Source organism: Podarcis vaucheri (assembly GCF_965113315.1).
Source record: "Podarcis vaucheri genome assembly, chromosome: 3".
Lineage (NCBI taxonomy): Eukaryota > Metazoa > Chordata > Lepidosauria > Squamata > Lacertidae > Podarcis > Podarcis vaucheri.
The window spans coordinates 69,347,265-69,368,997 of NC_138761.1; the positions used below are offsets into that span (position 1 = coordinate 69,347,265).

At 43.2% G+C, this 21,733-nt stretch overlaps 1 protein-coding gene across 1 annotated transcript; it reads right to left on the bottom strand.

Annotated features, from left to right (window-relative positions):
- Positions 1-1,493: 1,493 nt before the first annotated feature.
- SMPDL3A (sphingomyelin phosphodiesterase acid like 3A) lies at positions 1,494-19,926 on the bottom strand. The gene is made up of 8 exons (XM_082216140.1): positions 19,634-19,926; positions 15,730-15,943; positions 14,939-15,083; positions 14,141-14,237; positions 9,300-9,478; positions 8,227-8,407; positions 5,283-5,407; positions 1,494-2,256 (listed from the first exon to the last, which is right to left on the bottom strand). Exons 1-8 carry the CDS (start codon positions 19,743-19,745, stop codon positions 1,939-1,941), a joined length of 1,371 nt encoding a protein of 456 aa, XP_082072266.1. The 5' UTR covers positions 19,746-19,926; the 3' UTR covers positions 1,494-1,938.
- Positions 19,927-21,733: the final 1,807 nt, after the last annotated feature.

Below are 21,733 nucleotides of genomic sequence, written 5' to 3' on the forward strand. Positions count from 1 at the left end.
CTGAGGAGCAACTTAGGATCCAAGCCTATTACATGAACTGAGAAGCAACTTAGGATCCAAGCCTATACAAACAGCTAGACAAAGCCATTCATATAAATCAGCAAGAAAAGCAAATATATAACCCAAAATCTTCATTTGAAAGAAAATGTGAAAAATCACATGTATGAAAATAAGTTCAACTCTAGCATTTGTTGAACCTGAGATATGAAGCAAATTGTGCAGCCTGTGTTCTTCTTCTTTTCATCTTTTATTTGTGGTAAGAAACTAGACTGCTCCCTCCTTTCATTGTTTTACTTTCAACACCATTCCCCATGGATACGGATGATAGACACAGTTGTGTCAGAAAAATAATTATTTTATGGCCATATGAATTCTTGCCTGCCCTTGAGCAAAATCACAAGTTCTTAAAACTTACAAAGAAACAAAGCCATAACTTTGTATATATACAGATACTGTCCATGATTCAATGTATGACAATTTTACCATACAAATTGTACAATTTCCAATTAAAATGAATCATACATTCAAGAAAAATTCTCTAAAAGGCTTGCAAGATGCAGCTATATACGCTTACAGTCACTTGAATGAGATATTTTGTGTGTTTGCATACACTGCAGGAATTGATTGAAGAAACAGCTAAGCTTTAAAAGTACAGGGAAGCACCCCACCCCAGCCCTTCCAGTTGATGAAATACCTGGTTTTGTTCTACAACATTCCATTTGATTACCGTATTTTCCGTCCCATAGGACGCACCTAGTTTTTTGGGGGGAAATAAAAAATTTCCTTTATTTCCCCCCCAAAACCAGGTTGGGGAAACCGAACCAGGTCGAGGAACAGTGGGATGGCGGCACTGCGCCTCTCTGCTGTCCCCCGAGCTTGTGGGGCTGGCCGATCGTCTACCCGGCGATCTCTGCTTCAGGGCGCCCCTCACGCCGGGCGGCAGCCTATCCGCAGCGTGGGGAGCCCTGCGGGGAACTCCCACAGGGCTGCCTAGGCTGCGGATGTGTTCCTGAAGCACCAGGTGCTCTGCTTTCAGCGCACCCGGCGCTCCGGGAAGCAGGCTGCTATCCGCAGCCTAGACAGCCCTGTGGGAAGTCCCGCAGGGCTGCCTAGGCTGCGGATGTGTTCCCGAAGCGCCGGGCACTCTGTTTTCAGCGCGCCCTGCGCTCTGGCAAGCAGGCTGCGGATGTGTTCCCAAAGCGCCGGGCGCTCTGCTTTCAGCGCGCCCGGCGCTCCGGGAATCAGCCTGCAGATGTGTTCCCAAAGCACCGGGCACTCTGCTTTCAGCACGCCCGGCGCTCCGGGAAGCAAACTGCTATCTGCAGCCTAGACAGCCCTGCGGGAACTCCCGCAGGGCTGCCTAGGCTGCGGATGTCTTCCTGAAGCCTGGAGAGCGAGAGGGGTCGGTGTGCACCTACCCCTCTCGCTCTCTAAGCTTCAGCCAAAGCCTGCATTCGCCCCATAGGACGCACCCAGATTTCCCCTTCATTTTTGGAGGGGGGAAAGTGTGTCCTATAGGGCGAAAAATACGGTAATTTGCAGGCAAAATTAATTTGGCAAAATATTATTTGGACTTTATTTAGGCTCAATACAGCAGTAATGACCTCTGCTTATATAAACCATGGTTTTTTGCACCAAAAACTAGTGTTGTGCCTGTGTGTTTCCCCCCAATGCATGTTAGCTGCAGTGTTTCCATTCTGTTTAGTTGAAACCACCATTTCCTGCTACATTTCAACTGAGAAACTGTGGTTTAATCATGGCTTGGTAACAGGATATAAAACCAAGAGCAGTTCATTTGTAATGGAAAACTAAGGAAGAGAGAAGTGGGTTGGAGTGGGTAGACACCACACTAGTTCTCAGCTGAAGAAACAACGGTTAAAGTTGCTACATCAGAACCAGGCCCTAGAGGACACAATTCTTTAGCGTGAGCGCTACTTTTTACCCATGTAATTTGCCTTTATGTTCGATACAATCAGTGTAAGAGGTGAGGTCTAAATATTGAATTGCACAGAGTTGGCTGATCTTACAGTGCTCGCCACAGAACAAGCTTGGATCATCGTAACTCACAAAGTAGTGGCTGTAATATTTTTGGAACAATTTGCTGTGAGGTACACTAAGTTGATTTGCCATTTCATACAAGCTTTCTGGCGTTAAGTCCTTGATTCCATAAGCTTTGGTCATAACATACTCAAGTTTCCAGACTGATTCATTTTTCACATTGGCTTCTGTGAGGTTCAAGTAGAACTGCCAAAGATCCTGGAATTAAACGGAAACAAAAAGTGCACAATTGTATCCACTGCTTCATTAAACTTCTAGAGTGATGTATTGATTAAGAAGCCGTCACTGCCTATTATTCACAACTGAAGAGAAAGGTCATGTCCCACCACAAGACGTGGACTCATATATAGCTCAGTTTCTGACATATGCTAATACTGGGGGAAGGGAACGGATGGGAAGAAAAGAGACAAAAACAACACTCTTGGGCATGGCCTGCAGATAAGACAAACAATATATCCAGCTCAAGGAAAATTCACACCAACATAACCCATTACTCTCTGTGTCCCATGAGTGTGGAATTGAGCACAAAATAGCTTCTTGCGAACAAAACCTTCAAACTTTTTGCACCACATTAGTGCAAATTTATATTTGAATGTGTGCAAGGCCAATGCCTGTTGGCCAAGTAGATTTTTAGAAGGTGTAGTAGGATTTCAGGACTCTTTTTCTCTCTCCATTATGGTAGAATAATCTGGGCAAAAGAAGTGAAACTATGCAAATGTGCATGATTGATAAAGGTCTCAGAACCCAATAGTTCATGGTGCTGGCTTCTCACATACTAGTAGAAATGAGGATGGTGCCAATAAGCTTAAGAGATGCTGCAATCCACCTTCTCGTGATTAGAAATATATATATTCATTTGAGATAGTTGATCTGAACATATATAGTACAGTATAAATTTGCCTTCCTCGACCAGAAAGTACCAGACCAACAAAACCTCTTGAATGATAAATATTTTCTAGACCCATATTATAGAAGTTCAGAAAAGGGTTTGTGACTGAAAGCACCTTAGCTGCTCCAGTCTATTACCTGTGTCTGGAATAGAAAGAGATATACCTTTGTTCAGTCTCCTAAACCTTTCAGTGGCATTTGATACTATATAATCAGATATCTCTGTGCTACTTGAGACTGCTGGGAGTTAAGGACACTGCTCTGCAGGAGGCTTCACTCCCACCTGACAGGCAGCTGATAAACCCAACAGAACCAGAGATACCAAAGGGTTGTATCTTGGCCCCAATACTTTTAACATCTACAGGCAACTGCTGAGAGAGCTCTTTGACAGCATGGAGTGCTGCGTCCCTAAGCATCCAGCATGAGCTTTCCTTTCCCAGCAAATCCAGGAACAACAATGGATTTCCTGAACAATTGCCCTGCTGTATTTATGTGCTGGAAGATGGCTAACAAACTGAAACTGAATCCAGACAGAACAAGCATCATGACCTTGCGACAGCCCGAAACAGGAAGGGAATGTGGCATTCCCATATGAAGTTAAGACACCCCATGAAGGACAATGCTTAGAGCAGTCTTTGTCAAACTGGCACCTTCTTGGTCTGGGGTACTATTTCCATCAGCCCCAGCCAGCACATTCTGGCTGATACTGATGGGAGGGCACTAGGTTGGCAGAGGCTGGCTGAGAGTCTGGTATGCCCATGGATCTCGCTTTACTTTCTCCAGCTTAGGCTGAGGAGCTGACTCCAAGCCCTTCTCTCAAACAGAAAGTGGGCCCCAGTTATCTATGCTTCAGCAATCATCTGTTTGGGTTACTGCAATGTGGTCGACATGGGCCTGCCTTTCAAGAGGATTCTGCAGCAACAGCCAGTGAAAAATGTGTGACACCAGATGGGAATATGTCATTTACTGTTCTAGTTCTAGCTCAATGGCATGTTTTGTTTCCAGGCCTAGTTGCTGACCTTTAAAGCTCCAAATGCTCTAGGTCTGCACACCTTAGGGAGGGTCTCTTCCTCCCATACATCTATTCCCATGTTCTCAGATCCAATGGGGCAGGCCTGCTCTGTGTCCTCCTTTTTAAAAGTGAAGGTGTGGAACCAAATTCTCCCGGTCTCTCTGGCGACACATTCCAAACTATGGAAATGCTTGTCTGGTGGTCCTTGCATTATGGGTCTTTCAGCAACTGGTAAATGCCTGCTAACAAGCAAGCCCTGCAGATTTATTGGCTGCTTTAATTACAGCTTGCCTCCCCATCCTGGTCTGTGGCTTGTTTTATCCCATTGTTTTTAGCGATAATAGGGTTCATTAATGTACACCGCTTTGGATAATGCTTCCGGCAGAACTGTGATTTACACCTCCCTCAATGAATTACTACAAATAACATTTGAACAAGGCATGTTCTCCCCAACCCCAACCCCTCCTCCTCCTCTTTGCAGAGCTGCCTCATATTGATTGCTGCTCTTCCTTTCCTGCAAATGAAAACAGTTTGAGAAACCAAGGCAGAATGAAGAAAAAAAGCAGTGGAGCCTTCAGAGCAGGAGTCCAGGGCCACACGCAGCAGAATGAGCAGGAGGACCCACAAATACAGCAGAGATGGATTACCAAGTTTTAATGTAAGTGGAGTAATTTGCACTGCCATCTAAAGAGGGATGCAGGGGGCATAAGACCATTAAGTCCAGAGTCTAAACTGCACCACTGAATGAAAGAGAAGACCATTTGTAGGATTAGCAAAGAGAACAGTAGCTTATTTCTAACAAGTGTGGTGTAGAGGTTAGGGTGCCAGACTAGGGCTAGAGAGATACGGGTTTATATCCCTACTTGGCAAAAAAGCTCATTGAGTGACCTTTAAGCAACCACAATCCCTCAGCCTGCCTCAACGAAGTTGTTGTGAAGTTAACAATGGAGAGTGGGGAGAGGAGCAACTGAGCTCTTTGGAGAAAAAAGTGTAATAAATAAATAACTCTGCAATCACTGGGGAAGAAGGGAGGAACAAGGGAATTCTAAAGCATGTGAAACTTGGGAGACAGGTAAGGATACAAAATGTACAGACGTTTCCCCATACTTCTTCATACATTTCTAGCTACTGGTTTCAATTCCGTTCATATACGTTAAACATTGATACACAATTATGGAAACATGGAAAATGACTATTTAGGAAGCACAAATGGCTTTACCACTAACCACAGAAGTTAGTGTTAGCTGAAAAACTAATCACAAAACCCATCACATTAAATTTTTACTTTCCAGGAGACCTGATTTATTTTTGTTTCTTTACTTACCAGTAGATTATAAGAAAGAGGGTCATACTGATATAATCTCACTCCAGGATTGTTTGAGTCTACGTCAAATACGTCCATCACTGGCGTCACAGCAGGTGCCACAAACAAGGAGTTTACTGGCTTTTCTGAACGATCACAAAACAAAAGGTTTGGGGAAATGGAGAAAGGTTTTAATAAGTGGCAATGTTTAAACTTACACATATGTTCACTACATTAGGACATGTACTTTGTGTCCTGCTCTTCCACTGGCACATTATTAAACATCTTTATGCAATAACCACACATGGGAACCCCTCGCCACAATTTCTGATGCAGCCATCAATGCTTGCCAATCATTAAAGTTATGCCAACTCCCTGAAGTAAAACTTATTTTGGAGATTTCACATTTTGGGGCAATGGATAGATTTAAATAACAATGAACACAGTTTTGAAATTGGGAGGGGTGTCTACTGTTCAGAGTAAAAAAGACTTTAAAAGCCACTGAAAGCCCCTTGTGTGCACCTAAGCAACTTTTATGACCCTTGTCTTGATCTGATTCTGGGTAATCCTCTGAAAGGCAGTCAAGGTATCTCTACAAAAGCCACGCTTAAGAAAGCTTTGTAAAAGCAAGACTTCTTCAGATGAATTTAGGCTGAAAACCTAAACACATTTACTAGAGAGTCAGTCACATGTGGGACTTACTTCTAAGTAAACATACACAAATTTGTACTGCACAGTTGTCCAAAAAGAAAAACACAATTCAATTTGACTACTTAGGGTTTTAAAAAATTATTTACACTGAGTTTGTCCATAAAGAATACACGGACCGCTTTGTCAAATTGCATAAGCATTCACATCATTAAATTACTTGTATTTCTACTTAACATGTGGAAATTTCCAGACATTATTAACTAGACTAGTTCAAAGCTTTTGGAACCTGTCACATACTTACTTGGCAGTATGTTCCATGGGAACTAGTCAGGCTTACTTCCAAGTAAACATGGGTAGGATTTGGCTGCATATCAATTAACTGAATTAATCAGCTAAAGAAGGGAAGCTGTTGGAGTCCAACTTGTATCAGTCCCAACCAGCACGGTTTGTGCCCAGGGATAATGGGATTTGTAGTTGAACAACCAGAGGCTCTCCAGTTCCAGATTCCAGGACTAAAGATTTAATTGCTCACCAATTATCAACAAGCAAAAGGATTTTGGATGCTTCAAAAACCTGCTGTTGTTCAGGTTACACAAGCATACTGGTTTACATCTACAGATACCAGATTAAATGAAGAGGATAGGTTATCACTATGTATATAAAAAATCAGTACATGCTCTGCTTTTCTGGGTGAAACGATTTTGCTTTCCCTTCTAAGTCATAGACAACTGAAGCAGACTGTCATCAATTGGAATGAATGCCAGCATGTCTCAAATGTGGATCTTCTACAATACAGACACTGAACTTGCTTATTTTTTATGTCATTTTGGGATGCTACTACAGTGGTACCTCGGGTTAAGTACTTAATTTGTTCCAGAGGTCTGTTCTTAACCTGAAACTGTTCTTAACCTGAAGCACCACTTTAGCTAATGGGGCCTCCTGCTGCCGCTGCGCCGCCGCAGCTGCTGTGCAATTTCTGTTCTCATCCTGAAGCAAAGTTCTTAATCCGGGGTACTATTTCTGGGTTAGTGGAGTCTGTAACCTGAAGCGTATGTAACCTGAGGTACCACTGTATTGGGACTGACATCAAATTAAAGAACATCCAGTTGGTTAAGCACCTGCTTTTTAATCAATTGACCAAATGATTATATCACTATTGGAAACTCAATATAGTGCCTTACTGAGATAACAACAGCCTTTGCAAATAACACTTCTGTTATTTAAACCACAACGTGCCTTGGTTTAGCATGATGTCCGAACCAGCAAATGCAACACTAAGCCAATATGCTTATAGTTTGTTTAGGCCATGATGTTTAAAGGGATACAATATTTAGGTGGTGTTTCTTAGATTTTAATGCTTCCTGCTGCTGCAAGTTTCTTTGTTCAATCTGAAACAACTTTAGAGAAGAATATATAATACTGCATATAATCTTGAAAGTTGGATGTTGGCTACATTTTACAGATTATTATGGGTTAGAAGACTCCTCTCTCCTCCTATCTTCACTCTCTGTTCCTGTCTTAATTAACTCTGAAGCAGCAGGGAGCCCAGTACAGACAGAGACCTGGTAAAGAGGCAGGAAACACACAGAAAAACTGAGTGTATCTAACAAGCTTGAGAACATTTCCTTTTGACACATTCTACAATGGGTAGGAACTGGCCAGTGTAATTTGCGACTGTCTCTGAAGAAACAGGAAGGAAAGATTTTTGTATAGGATCTGCTATTGTCTTATGATGAAGTGCGAACCTAACAAAAGAGCTGTTATGGCTCCTATTTGAAAATAAAGCACAAGCCAAACCATTTGCAAAACACAATTCGGTACTTAGAAAAGTACTGATTGTAATAATACCAGTGTGAATTTTAAAGTTGTTGGGATGCATTTACTCAATGTGGTTGGTTTTGCCCCTTTGTTTTTAACCATCTATTTCTTCAAAGTGGAATTAGTTTCTGCGACGTTGATTATTTGTGATAGTTTTAAATAGAACCGATAGATTTAGGAAGGGTAAGAATGTACCAAAATCATGAAGCAAGGGTATGAAGGAGGAGGAGGATTCAAGCTGGCAACTGCAGGGCCAGGTTTTGTGATGCCTTCCATGTTACTGAACTGCAGCGCCCATCCTCCCTGACCACACTAGCTGGGGCTGATGGGAGTTGCAACCTGACAACATATGAATGGCATCATATGGGTTAACTCTGATTTATCCCATTAGAGAATATGGCCTTTGCCTATCCCCAAAGCACCATAAAAAAGATCTCCCATTACTGTGTAATCTGTGTCACCAGCCAAGAAAGCTGTCATCTGCAAACATCATTACCCTTTTCATCTAGAAGAACCATGATGCTGTCTCGGTGAGTGTGTCCAAAAAACTGCCCAGCAATCACGCTGCTATACCGGCGAAATATTTCTATCAACCTCTCATTGTAGTGTTCTCTTATGGCAGTGGTATTTCGAGAGTAAGGCAGATAACCTACTGGCACATGTCCTATTACATAAACCTAGGAGATAAGAATATAAATATCAGAAAAGGCACTTTAATATTACATCAAATACGTTAGGTGTATACTATAATGTTGACGTGAAAGAAATTGCTTATAATCTCACTTTTCCATTCGTTGCTTTCTGAAAGGTAAACACTTTCCCCCCTACTAAGAATGAAGTCACAGAGTGTTTGAAACAGGCATAAAGGCTTACAAGCTTGGAGGATATAGATTACAGGTAGAATAAACCAAAGTTCTACAATGCCACTGACTAGAGGCACGAGTTACAACTTATTTCCTATTAACTGCACAAACCTTTGTTACAAGAAGTCTTGCATTCAAACAGCATTTGTAGTATTTCAGGTAGGACTTATCTTAATTAGTCACTTCGTTTTTTGGCCACAACAACTGATGTATTTAAGAGTTAGAAGCCTTGAACTAATGATCCCAATATAGACATAAGCACCATGAAGAATTAGATGACACTCCAAACTTCAGGACTATACCTGCTCCAGGCTCAAGCACACACACAGAAAAGCTCACATGCTTTCAACCCATTCACATTTACTGATTAAAGCAACTCCAACTCTTGGCATTTGGCAGCACCAAACTATTTGGTGGGACCTGGTATTTGGCACTCTGAATACTTTTGGCAGCATACCAGACTGAGTAAGTGTGTCCCCATACTTTAGCATTGTGTATGGGTGGCCTTTGGGGTGCTCCCTTATTACCAAAGTTAGGAGTTCCCCTGGATTAACTGATAGAAGTTTAATATGCTTTCTACTCAGAGCAGTGGAAGTTCAGGGGACATACCTACCTTGTTCAAATGTCACACCAACTGCAAACTTTCTTGAAACAAATAGTTACCCTTTTCTCATTCATATTACTTTTTTTATTAAAAAATCCTTACCTTTTCCTTGTTTTGATGTGCCGTCTCTAATACACGTTCCAGCCATGCAAACTGGTTTGCTGGATCAGTCATATTCAGAGTCATAGTGTTGGGAGGGTAGTATAAGATGGTATTTAAACTAATTATCCTAAGAGGTTGTGCAGTCATGTTGGACTGAATTGTTTGTGTATAAAAACCACCTAGGGGAGGGTGGAGAGAAGATGTATGTCTTTAATTTACTATGGATAAGTTCCACCGATTTTTGGTTGTCTTCTCCAGTAAGGTAGAATAGAATAGGACAGAATTATCTAAGAACTGGCTTGCAAATTAAATGCAATATCCTTTCTATGGGCCTAAATCTAACATACATATTCCTGCTGGGTAATACCATTCTTCAAGATGTTCCGTGGATATAATTCCAATGGGATAATTAATAAAGGGTAAACAGGAGTAATGGAATATAACTTCTGCATCTTTTGTCATGAGCTCATTCTACACTCGAGTAGGGCTCTGGCAGAGACACATGCCTGACTGGCATGTTCTCTCCCTCCTGGCCGATCGTTTGGGAGCTTCAAAAGCTTTCTTCAGCCCGGACATCACAGCGACCAATGCCAACAGACATTGGCACACTTAGGGATCCGCAGTCTTCGCAGCTTGCATAACAGACCTCAGCAACTCAGCATTTTGGCTAATCTAATTTATTTACATATAAGCACACACAGAACACTGCAACATGGCTCCCTCTCTCTCTAGCATCAGACAGCAAAGAGAAAAAGAACAAAGGACCATAGTCCCACTTCACAGAACACAGTAACACAAACATCCTGTCTCCGTCACTTCCCACTTTGTGGAGTCAAAACATACACCATCATGTGATAGATTAAAATCCTACGACTGCAATCATGGAGCAGGAATTCTAACATCTTTAACATTTAAGAATTCTGCATATTTCTAATATTCTGTACATTTGCTGGAAAAAAATATGTAACCTAAAATTTGATTTACAGGTCTCCATTTTACTTCCTGAATTTTAATGTGCAAAATAAGGATCAAATTAAAGGGGGAAACCCTTTTTCCATTTTCAAATGCTTAAGAGGCTACAATAGATTTGGAAATTTATTTGCTTGCCGATTATATAAGCAGGTTGTAGCTCCTGCTAATTTCAGAGCAAAAATAGAACAGTTTAACTATAGATATCATGCTAACTATTTGCAAACTGTTAACCAAGGGAAAAATAAATGATGACCTCAATTATTTGGCTTCGTTACAATGAATTGCAAGGCACTGGACTAGATGAGCCTTGTGGTCCATTTCAGCTCTACAATTCTATGATCACTGCTTGAATATTTATGTAATAAACTATTGTTTGATCATTTGTATAGAGGAAAACAATAGAATGGGAAAAACCAGAGATCTATCAAGAAGAGGTGGCAAGAATACACAGAGGAATTATACCAGAAAGATATGGATGTCTCGTATACCCCAGGTAGTGTGGTTGCTGACCTTGAGCCAGACATCCTGGAAAGTGAAGTCAAATGGGCCTTAGAAAGCACTGCTAATAACAAGGCCAGTGGAAGTGATGATATTCCAGCTGAACTATTTAAAATTTTAAAAGATGATGCTGTTAAGGTGCTACACTCAATATGCCAGCAAATTTGGAAAACTCAGCAGTGGCCAGAGGATTGGAGAAGATCAGTCCACATCCCAATCCCAAAGAAGGGCAGTGCCAAAGAATGCTCCAACTACTGAACAATTGCACTCATTTCACACGCTAGCAAGGTTATGCTTAAAATTCTACAAGGCAGGCTTAAGCAGTATGTGGATCGAGAACTCCCAGAAGTGCAAGCTGGATTTCGAAGGGGCAGAGGAACCAGAGACCAAATTGCAAACATGCGCTGGATTATGGAGAAAGCTAGAGAGTTCCAGAAAGACATCTACTTCTGCTTCATTGACTATGCAAAAGCCTTTGACTGTGTCAACCACAGCAAACTATGGCAAGTTCTTAAAGAAATGGGAGTACCTGATCACCTCATCTGTCTCCTGAGAAATCTCTATGTGGGACAAGAAGCTACAGTTAGAACTGGATATGGAACAACTGATTGGTTCAAAATTGGGAAAGGAGTACAGCAAGGCTGTATATTGTCTCCCTGGTTATTTAACTTATGTGCAGAATTCATAATAATAATAATAATAATAATTTATTATTTGTACCCCGCCCATCTGGCTGGGTTTCCCCAGCCACTCTGGGCGGCTTCCACAGAAACCAAAAAACACTAAAATATCATACATTAAAAGCTTCCCTGAATAGGGCCGCCTTAAGATGTCTTCTGAATGTCAGGTAGTTGTCCATCACCTTGACATCCAATGGGAGGGCATTCCACAGGGCGGGCGCCACCACCGAAAAGGCCCTCTGCCTGGTTCCCTGTAGCTTCGCTTCTCGTAATGAGGGAACCGCCAGAAGGCCCTCGGCGCTGGACCTCAGTGTCCGGGCAGAACGATGGGGGTGGAGACGCTCCTTCAGGTATACTGGGCCGAAGCCGTTTAGGGCTTTAAAGGTCAACACCAGCACTTTGAATTGTGCTCGGAAACGTACTGGGAGCCAATGTAGGTCTTTCAAGACCGGTGTTATGTGGTCTCGGCGGCCGCCCCCAGTCACCAGTCTAGCTGCCGCATTCTGGATTAGCTGTAGTTTCCGAGTCACCTTCAAAGGTAGCCCCACGTAGAGCGCATTGCAGTAGTCCAAGCGGGAGATAACTAGAGCATGAACCACTCTGGCCAGACAGTCCGCGGGCAGGTAGGGTCTCAGCCTGCGTACCAGGTGGAGTTGGTAGACAGCTGCCCTGGATACAGAATTGACCTGCGCCTCCATGGACAGCTGTGAGTCCAAAATGACTCCCAGGCTACGCACCTGGTCCTTCAGGGGCACAGTTACCCTATTCAGGACCAGGGAGTCCTCCACACCAGCCCGCCTCCTGTCCCCCAAAAACAGTACTTCTGTCTTGTCAGGATTCAACTTCAATCCATTAGCCGCCATCCATCCTCCAACCGCCTCCAGGCACTCACACAGGACCTTCACCGCCTTCACTGGTTCTGATTTGAAAGAAAGGTAGAGCTGGGTATCATCTGCATATTGATGGACACCCAGTCCAAACCCCCTGATGATCTCTCCCAGCGGCTTCATATAGATGTTAAAAAGCATGGGGGAGAGGACGGAACCCTGAGGCACCCCACAAGTGAGGGCCCAAGGGTCTGAACACTCATCCCCCCCCACCACTTTCTGAACACGGCCCAGGAGGAAGGAGCGAAACCACTGTATAACAGTGCCCCCAGCTCCCAACCCCTCTAGACGGTCCAGAAGGATGTTATGGTCGATTGTATCAAAGGCCGCTGAGAGATCCAGCAGAACTAGGAAACAACTCTCACCTTTGTCCCTAGCTCGCCGGAGATCATCAACCAGTGCGACCAAGGCAGTTTCAGTCCCATGATGAGGCCTGAACCCTGATTGGAAGGGATCCAAATGGTCCGCATCCTCCAGGCGTGCCTGGAGTTGTTCAGCAACCACACGCTCAATCACCTTGCCCAAGAATGGAAGATTTGAGACTGGGCGATAGTTGGCCATACTGGCCGGGTCTAAAGATCATGCGAAAGGCTGGGCTGGATGAATCCCAAGCCAGAATTAAGATCGCCGGAAGAAATATCAACAACCTCAGATATGCAGATGACACAACCTTGATGGCAGAAAGTGAGGAGGAATTAAAGAACCTTTTAATGAGGGTAAAAGAGGAGAGCGCAAAATATGGTCTGAAGCTCAACATCAAAAAAACTAAGATCATGGCCACTGGTCCCATCACCTCCTGGCAAATAGAAGGGAAAGAAATGGAGGCAGTGAGAGATTTTACTTTTCTGGGCTCCATGATCACTGCAGACGGTGACAGCAGTCACAAAATTAAACGACGCCTGCTCCTTGGGAGAAAGGCGATGGCAAACCTAGACAGCATCTTAAAAAGCAGAGACATCACCTTGCCAACAAAGGTCCGTATAGTTAAAGCCATGGTTTTCCCAGTAGTGATGTATGGAAGTGAGAGCTGGACCATCAAGAAGGCTGATCGATGAAGAATTGATGCTTTTGAATTATGATGCTGGAGGAGACTCTTGAGAGTCCCATGGACTGCAAGAAGATCAAACCTATCCATTCTTAAGGAAATCAGCCCTGAGTGCTCACTGGAAGGACAGATCGTGAAGTTGAGGCCCCAGTACTTTGGCCACCTCATGAGAAGAGAAGACTCCCTGGAAAAGACCCTGATGTTGGGAAAGATGGAGGGCACAAGGAGAGGGGGACGACAGAGGACAAGATAGTTGGACAGTGTTCTTGAAGCTATAAACATGAGCCTGACCAAACTGCGGGAGGCAGTGGAAGACAGGAGTGCCTGGCGTGCTCTGGTCCACGGGGTCACGAAGAGTCGGACACGACTAAATGACTAAACAACAACAACAACAAAGAGGAGGGTTATATCTTGTATCACACCATTCTGTTCCTGTAAACAACATCCTTAACATTGACTTTAAACACTTAGAAACACTTTAAACTCTGAGAAACACCTATGCAAACTATCAAGGATATACAGTACAAAATATACAACATCATGGGTGTTGTCACATATAACTTTAATGTTTAGTAAATCAGTAGAATGATTAGGCCTTGGCGATTCAGGGACAGAAAGTGCCCTGAAATATGAAACATTTTCACTTGCAATAAGAAGCCAATATTAGAAATTTTACCATGTCAATTTCACCCATATCCAGCACGGCCAAATAAAGACAGCGGACCTAGCAAATGTGTGCTGTTTTATTATCCATCCTACCTGTTCTCAAGGTGCTGACTGCTTCATCCGTAAGCCAAGGTTTCCAGAAATCCGCTACAGCATTGTAAACTTCACTGACAGATGCAGGCAACTGATCCTTTAAAATACAGACAACCCCTTAAGAATATGCTTTACTAATCATTATTTGTCCAAATCTTAGCTTTTCAGTTTGGATATGTACCAAGAATGTACCCCAAACTCTACATTGGATGAAAGGAGAGTATCATTCTATACCCCCACCTACATTCTGAAATAGCATTGTTGATTTTATTGTCTCAGAGTTACCCCACCTCATTTTGCACTACAGGTAGATCAGGTCACATTCTCATATAGGTGCATGAGATGCTTTTAAGAACAAAACCCCTAAACATCTGAATCCTCAAAGTGACAAATGTATTTGAAACAGGTAAGAATTCAACCATAAGCAGTTAACTCCATATCGTTACAACACACTTTATCCAACTGCTTGCTCCTCTGTACTTTAGCACTGAAACACACTGTGTTTCTATGGGCAGTTCATTCTGGGGCAACAGGATTTTCCTAACCTAAGAAATGTACAAACATTAGGCTGCAATCCTACTTACACTTACTTGAGAGTATGTCTCACTGAACTCAGCAGCACTTTCTTCAAAGCAAATGTGCACTGTTGTATTGTTAAGCCATCTTTTATAATGCTGACTACTAATCAAAGGCAGATAGTGCCCAGTTAAATTATACTTGCACCCACAACCTCCAAGGAGTATAGAAACATAGGATCAGGTTGCCAAATTATTCACTCTCTTGAAGAATTTGTCTTACCTGTGGCCAATAGTCGTGATTTCCCAACGCAGGGAAAACTTGGAGATCTGGAAAGAAACTTCTTATGGTAGAAGTCATGTTGCCAATAATGTCAATGACAATTTTTGTAGAGAGTTCTTTTACAGGAACATGTGGAGGGCTGTCTCTTTAAGAAAAGCAAAGAAAAAGAAAAAAACTCAACTTGGTAGTTGTGTAATTATTTTTGAAATCAAACATTAGTTTCTCTGTAGTACTCTAAAAGTACTTCAGTACTGCATATTGAGAGTGATTAAAGTTATAATTAACATACTCTAACAGTTTCAAAGAAATTAATTAAGCATGAAATGTTTTCATGTGTTACATAAATTGCTTTATGACTAACCAGAGTTAAAAGAAACTGCAGGCCCTTCAAAGGACATTTTGGGCTTCAATGCACGCAATCTTCAGTCCTTGTAACCTGCAATCTGTCTAACCTACGGGAAGCAATATTACTATCCCTCCCATTTGCGCGTACTGGAGAATCTGCCAATATGAAGAGGAAAAAACCCCAGGATGTAGCATACAACATTTCCTGTCAGCCAGACTGTAATCCCGGGTCCCAAAAAACAGGATCTATCTGGGCTTTCCCCCCCCCCTCCATTCCACTTGCCTGCATGCTGAGCCCAGGGACAAGTCAATCAAGGCTTCAGAAGTCAAATAAAATGTGTAACTTGGCCCTTAAAGTTAATCCCATAAGTTAAAATAAGGCTATGAAATGACCAAATACATTTCAGTAGCTTTACATCAGAAATACTAGTGTCTTTCTTACTTACCCTGTCCATATCATGAAGGATGCCTGTTGACCAGAATCCTTCATGTGCTGAAAAGCTGATAAAATAAGCCGATATGGTGAATCACACATGAAATCTCCAAATGGGCCAGGGTTTGAGGCATTCACTCCTTTGGAAGAGGCACAAACCTGAGTGCGATTACTTGTAATGTGGTAGGTGGGGTCCAAGTGTAAATCGGAGATGTGCCAGAACTGGCCTGTTTCCAGGCAAAAGAGAAGAAAAAACTGAGAATTAGATGTACATTTTCTTAGCAAAATGTAAAAAAATACTGCTACTGAAAAATCCTGCAACTCCCATTAAGACTCCATGTTCCCATTAAGGGTTCATCACCTTGGTCAGTACCTAGAAATTATTTATTCATTTGACCAGAAAGTTTTTCCCTGGTGAGGACAAGGTCTGAATCATCAACTCCTGCAGAATTTTAAGCTTTCACTATAAACTTTAGGCTTTTTTCTTTTAACTCTTGTCTGGATTTACAGAACTTTCTGAATGAAAGATATGAACTATTGTATCACAACAATTCTGAAAGCAATCCTAGGTTTACTTATGTTGTTTCTCCAGACTTGGGGCAAATCTCCACCAGTCAGCTTTACACTGCTGAGGCATTGTTTTGCTGCTTTGTTTTTATAAGTGGATGTGCTCTTGGTGCTTTTACACACTGTACTATAGTGTTTTCTTCCTCTTAAATTAATCAAGGAACTCCTTGCCACATGGCAGTGATTACAATGGAAGGCTACTTCATAGTTGGCAGTGTTTTGGGGGCTTTTTTGCATCCCATAATTCCAGGGCAGGGGGAGATATAAAATGGAAAGTAATCTGTGACACTTCAGGAAGCACAGCTGTGCAGCTACACAACTGTGTTTTTTAAAAAGAAGATTTAAAAGGTGACAGCAACTAAGGTTTATTTTCTCCATCAATGGCTATGAAATAACTGACCAGGAATGCCAATTGTTGACAACAATTTCCTGCCCAGAAAGCCACTCTGATCAGGCAAAGGTCAAGACAGTAGACAAATTGAAACATACCACAAACACTTGTGCATAGGTAGTGGACTAACCAAAACATAGATCTGAAAAAATATGGAATTTAATAAATGTTTATTCTAACACTAAGCAATACTTTCGGTTGGTACCCACTTTTTAAATAGGCAAGTCTCTTAAATGTAACAAAACAAATTTTAGTTCTGAAAATGGCATACAGATGGTGAAGTGATTTACATGGAGTTAAACACTGTCTGGGACAAAACTGACAACAACACTGGATTAGAGTCCTAAATTTATGAGCTTTTTTAAAAAGAAGAAGACGAAGAAGAAGAAGCAACAGCAGCAAATCTCTGAGAACTAAATTTCTTCCTCAGAAGTCATTGCGTAATCACAAAAAGCTGAAGAGACAAATATCAAAAGGAGCAATGGAACAGTTAATCAAACCAGATTGATGTCCAATACATTTTGAGTGTTATCACTCTTTTTTCAGGGCAATTGGGTTTTTCAGGCCAATCTTAAGAAATTTTATCAACACTGTCTCAGTGGTATGGATCTGAGAACATGAGTCAGAAGAACACGCAAACATGCCACTTCTAGAAATAATGGGGAAAGTAAATCACACAGAAAATGAGGGACTGCCTTTGCTCACAGTTTAAGAATTAGACTGTGCTTTGAGACAAAAAGAAAAAGAAAAGGATCCAATGGTGCTTGTTAGCAGAAGGCACTTCTACTTGGAAAGGGCTTTCCAATTTCAACCAATTACTCTCTCCTATGCACCACGTCAAACACCATTTTATTGAGACTTTGCCAATCATCAGGGGAAACATTTTAGGAGGACGAACGTTGGGAAAGTCTCATTACAAGCAGAGTTTTGCTATTGCAGATTTGGATCCAAGCCAAGGTGACGTCAATACAGCATAGAACACAACCAGCTCTCTTATTGCTACACATTGGGATTTATTTGTTTTCAGAATAGAGAAGGATAAGAAATTATGCAACCTGTTGGAAAAAGAGGAAACAGTTGCACACTGCTCAGCTCTTTGGGAATGACATCACAAAAGGAAATGTAATAATGAGAAAAGTTCAGAATTCTTGATTAGTTCAATAGACTCAAAAGCTTGCATACTTTCAACAATGGAGACTGATTTAATTAAAAGATATCCATTTACTTACTTTGTACTTCAGGTAGTTATTTGCTTGGCATGTGTTATGTTCTATTTGTAACAACAGTCCCAGATGGTAAAAGCTACTTGAGGACAAGGAATAATAGAACCATCAAATTATTGGGATGCAAGGGACATAAAGGTCATTGAGTCTAAGTCCCTGTACTGAGAAAAAATATTGTGGGGTATGAAGTTCTAGAGACGAGAAAGCATTCTCCCGACTCTAATCCCTCCTTCGTGATACTTCCCTTAAGCTGCCAGGGCAGTGGCTTGAGCATATCAATTACCTCTCTTCCTCTTTCCCATTTTCCCAAATTCAAGCTCTGCTCCCAAACTCACTGCAAAGTATTGTTGTGTGCACCCCAATCTCCGAGAAACGGAGACTCCAGGGTTCCATTGCTTACTGAAGGTTCAGTTTCCTTGGAACAAAAGTGGAGACTGTAGTGTCTTTAGGATATATGGTTTTATTTACAAGTATATACAACCTGAGCACAGGGTGGAAGGGCTTGCAACATTGATATTCCAGAAGATCTTAGTTTTCTAGTGGGTCCCTCAAAGCCATAGCTTTGGATTCAGTATACAGAGCAAGCCAAGCCACTCTGTCGCTCCTATCACAACTTCAGTCACTGAATCCAGAGCAGCTCCCCTGGCCTGTTATTTTCTCACCCATAGGACAACATGACATCCAGCCAAGTGAGGGAGGAATGCCCACTCATTTGTCCCTATGGCAACACACAGAGCCAGGCCATGGGACAGGGAGCAGCTATTGCCCCAGACAGCAGAAGCCCCAGAGGCAGCACCCCTGTGAGTCTGTCCCGCCATCTTTGCTATTCGTACAGATGCACATCCATCATCAGCACCAATTTTGGGCAAGATTGTGTCCACTTTGGATTCAGCACCACTTAAGGTGCATGTAAGAACAGGATGCTGGACTAGGTGGGCGACTGGGCTCTTCTTGGGTGCCCTCGCTTATGAATGCCACAAGGGCATCTGACTGGCCACTTTTAAGAGCCACAATGCTGAACTAGGCAAGACTTTTGATGTGACCCAGCCCCTTGGTTATGTACATAGTTCCGTATGCAATACCTGTGCAATAATGAAATCAGCAATGGGATCTCCCTCATGCAGCCAACGCTTTAACTGACACTCTTTCACCCTAAGTTACAGGAATATTTTCTCTACCAGCTCCATCCGGGTTGTCTGACAGTACTTCCTTGCTGTTGCCAGTTTCCATATGGCAGCAACTTGCAGCAGGCTCCTGCAGCACTGGATGGATGGCTGAAATCCTCTGCCTACTCACCTGTCAGCAACGCCCACTGTTATCACCACCTGCCTTCATTATTATTATTATTATTGCAATAAACCATAACCACAACCATCAGCTAACGCCTTCTGCGCAATGCTGTCTCGAGGCACAATAAAACGCGCTGCTACGAGGAGTCCTCGATGCAAGCGTGCACCCTTTGGCCGAGGTGGGTGCAAATGGCGAGGGCGAAGCCTTGCGGCGCTGAGTTGCCGCTGAGCCCAGGGGAAGAAGGCGCTCCTCCCTCGGCGCTTTCGTGCCAGCCTTCCCAGCGCCAGCCGGCCAGCCCTGTCTCGCCTCCAACTGGAGCGGCCCCTCGACCTACTTTTCTGTTATGGCGGGAAGGAGGGAGGCGCCTTGTTTGGTCGCCGCTCCTACGACACGGCTGGCAGCTCCCAGCTTGACTCAAGGCCGCGCTCGGCTTCAGCCCGACTCACCCGCGTCCGAGGGCGCTGCGCAGGCCGGGGCGGCACTGGCCGGGTCCCGCAGCAAGCCGCACAGCAGAAGTCCCCAGAGGGCCAGGCCGCGAAAGCCGCGCCGCCCACCCATGCTCGGCTGGGCCTCTCCTGCAACCCCGCGGGAGGAGGAAGGCGAGGGCTTTGCGGCAGCGCAACACTCGACTCCCCTTCCCAAGCTGGCTTTTCCCTTTTGGCGAGGCGCGCGGAGAAGCCGAAGCCTGGCTCTTTTTCTGGTTTCTTTTTCTCTAGCCCTTTCCAGGAAAGGCGGTTGCTTCTCGAGACGGCGCGGCCTGCTCAGAGGAGCTTGGAAGGGAGCCAGCCGACGCCTCGTAAATCAGGAAGCGGGGAAAGGCATCCTGAAGCGGCGTCGCGGAAATGCAAAGCGTCGGCAAAAGCCACCACTCTCTTTCCCCGCTCCTAGAAGGGCTCCACCGGCGGCAGGTGCCCAGCAGGTGTAGCTGCCCGACCCCCGTCTCTTGCCCGTATTTCCATGGAAGGCAATGATCCACTTCTTCCCTTTTTGCCTGCCTCGATTGAGGAAGCATAACCTTCGTGCTAACTTGGGAGGAACACTTCTCCTTTCGTTTTGCCTGCTGATTAATTGCTCTCCAGGGGCTCACATGTTGCGTAAACTTTCCACGCGAAATACATAGTTTCCCTTGTTTGTGTTTTACATGAGTTTTGCATCTTCAAGCAGCTAGCCAGCCTAAGTTCTCTGCATCCCAAAAGATGTGGCAAGTAGCAACATGTTCTTGTCCTTCGATATTCACAGTTATCGATTACGTATGAAGTTGCAAGTCAGTAAAATTGTGATGCATAACATGAAGTGTGTAGTTAAAAGAAGGGAAGGGAGAATTGAAGTACAGTATGTTTGTAATGTGTGTGAAGAATATCACACAACAGAAGAGACAGCGTTGTCAAATATTTATTTATCATTTAAACATAGTATATATGCCAGAATCCTTTCCAACCATTTTTTTCTTTCCTCCCCACTTTTAACCTAATCCATCTTTTTTCTTTTGCTTGGTACCACCATAAATCAGTTGCCATGGAAATTAACGCCACTCGAATGATGGCTTTTTCCATGGAGATGAAGTCAACAACCTTGTTCTCACATCCCTGGGAATGGGAGGTCTGGGAAAGGCAGTCATCTGTTTTGAACTCACAAGCCAGACAGCAGTGATGTGAGCTGTATTAATGGATTACAAACACAATGTGTATTACCATACTGCAGTCACAAAACATTGCAAGCTCTGAAGAAGAGTATTATGAGGTTACACAAATAAGTTACAGTCTTGCATAGATTCACACACATACATCATGATTCTACATCTGTACTGGGGCTGCAGTTTCTGAAAACTAGTGCTGACAGAACTTCCTGCTTAATGCTATTGTTAAATGCTATTGTCATGGACACTCCAGCATTGACTCCATCCATACATTGGACATTCCCAGTACACTAGCAGCGGCAGCTCCCTGTGTAGGACCCACTACCAAATATAGTGCTGGATAGGAGAGCAGCCTGGAAATATTTTTAATTCTATCTACAGGTCTTTCTGCAGGCATGAACACTTCCTCATTATTTACTGCAGTGCCTGGGTGCTTAGTGGAGCGGGTGGCACTGTGGTCTAAACCACTGAGCCTCTTGGGCTTGCTGATCAAAAGCTTGGCAGTTTGGATCCATGCAACCTAGCAGTTTGAAAGCACACTAGTGCAAGTAGATAAATGGGTACCGCTGCCGCAGAATGGTAAACAGCATTTCCATGCACTCTGGTTTCTGTCACGGTGTTCCATTGCGCCAGAAGCGGTTCAGTCATGCTGGCCACATGACCCCAGAAGCTGTCTGTGGACAAACACTAGCTCCCTTGGCCTGAAGCGAGATGAGCACTGCAACCCCATAGTCACCTTTGACTGGATTTAACTGTCCACAGGTCCTTTAACTTACCTTTTTACCTAGTATTCTATGTAGCTCTATAGAATTTTGACAGCAGTTCACATTATCTCAGTAATCCTTACAACAACCCTGAAAGGTAGCTCACTATTATCCCTATATTACTCAAAGAGTGTATAATAAAAGTG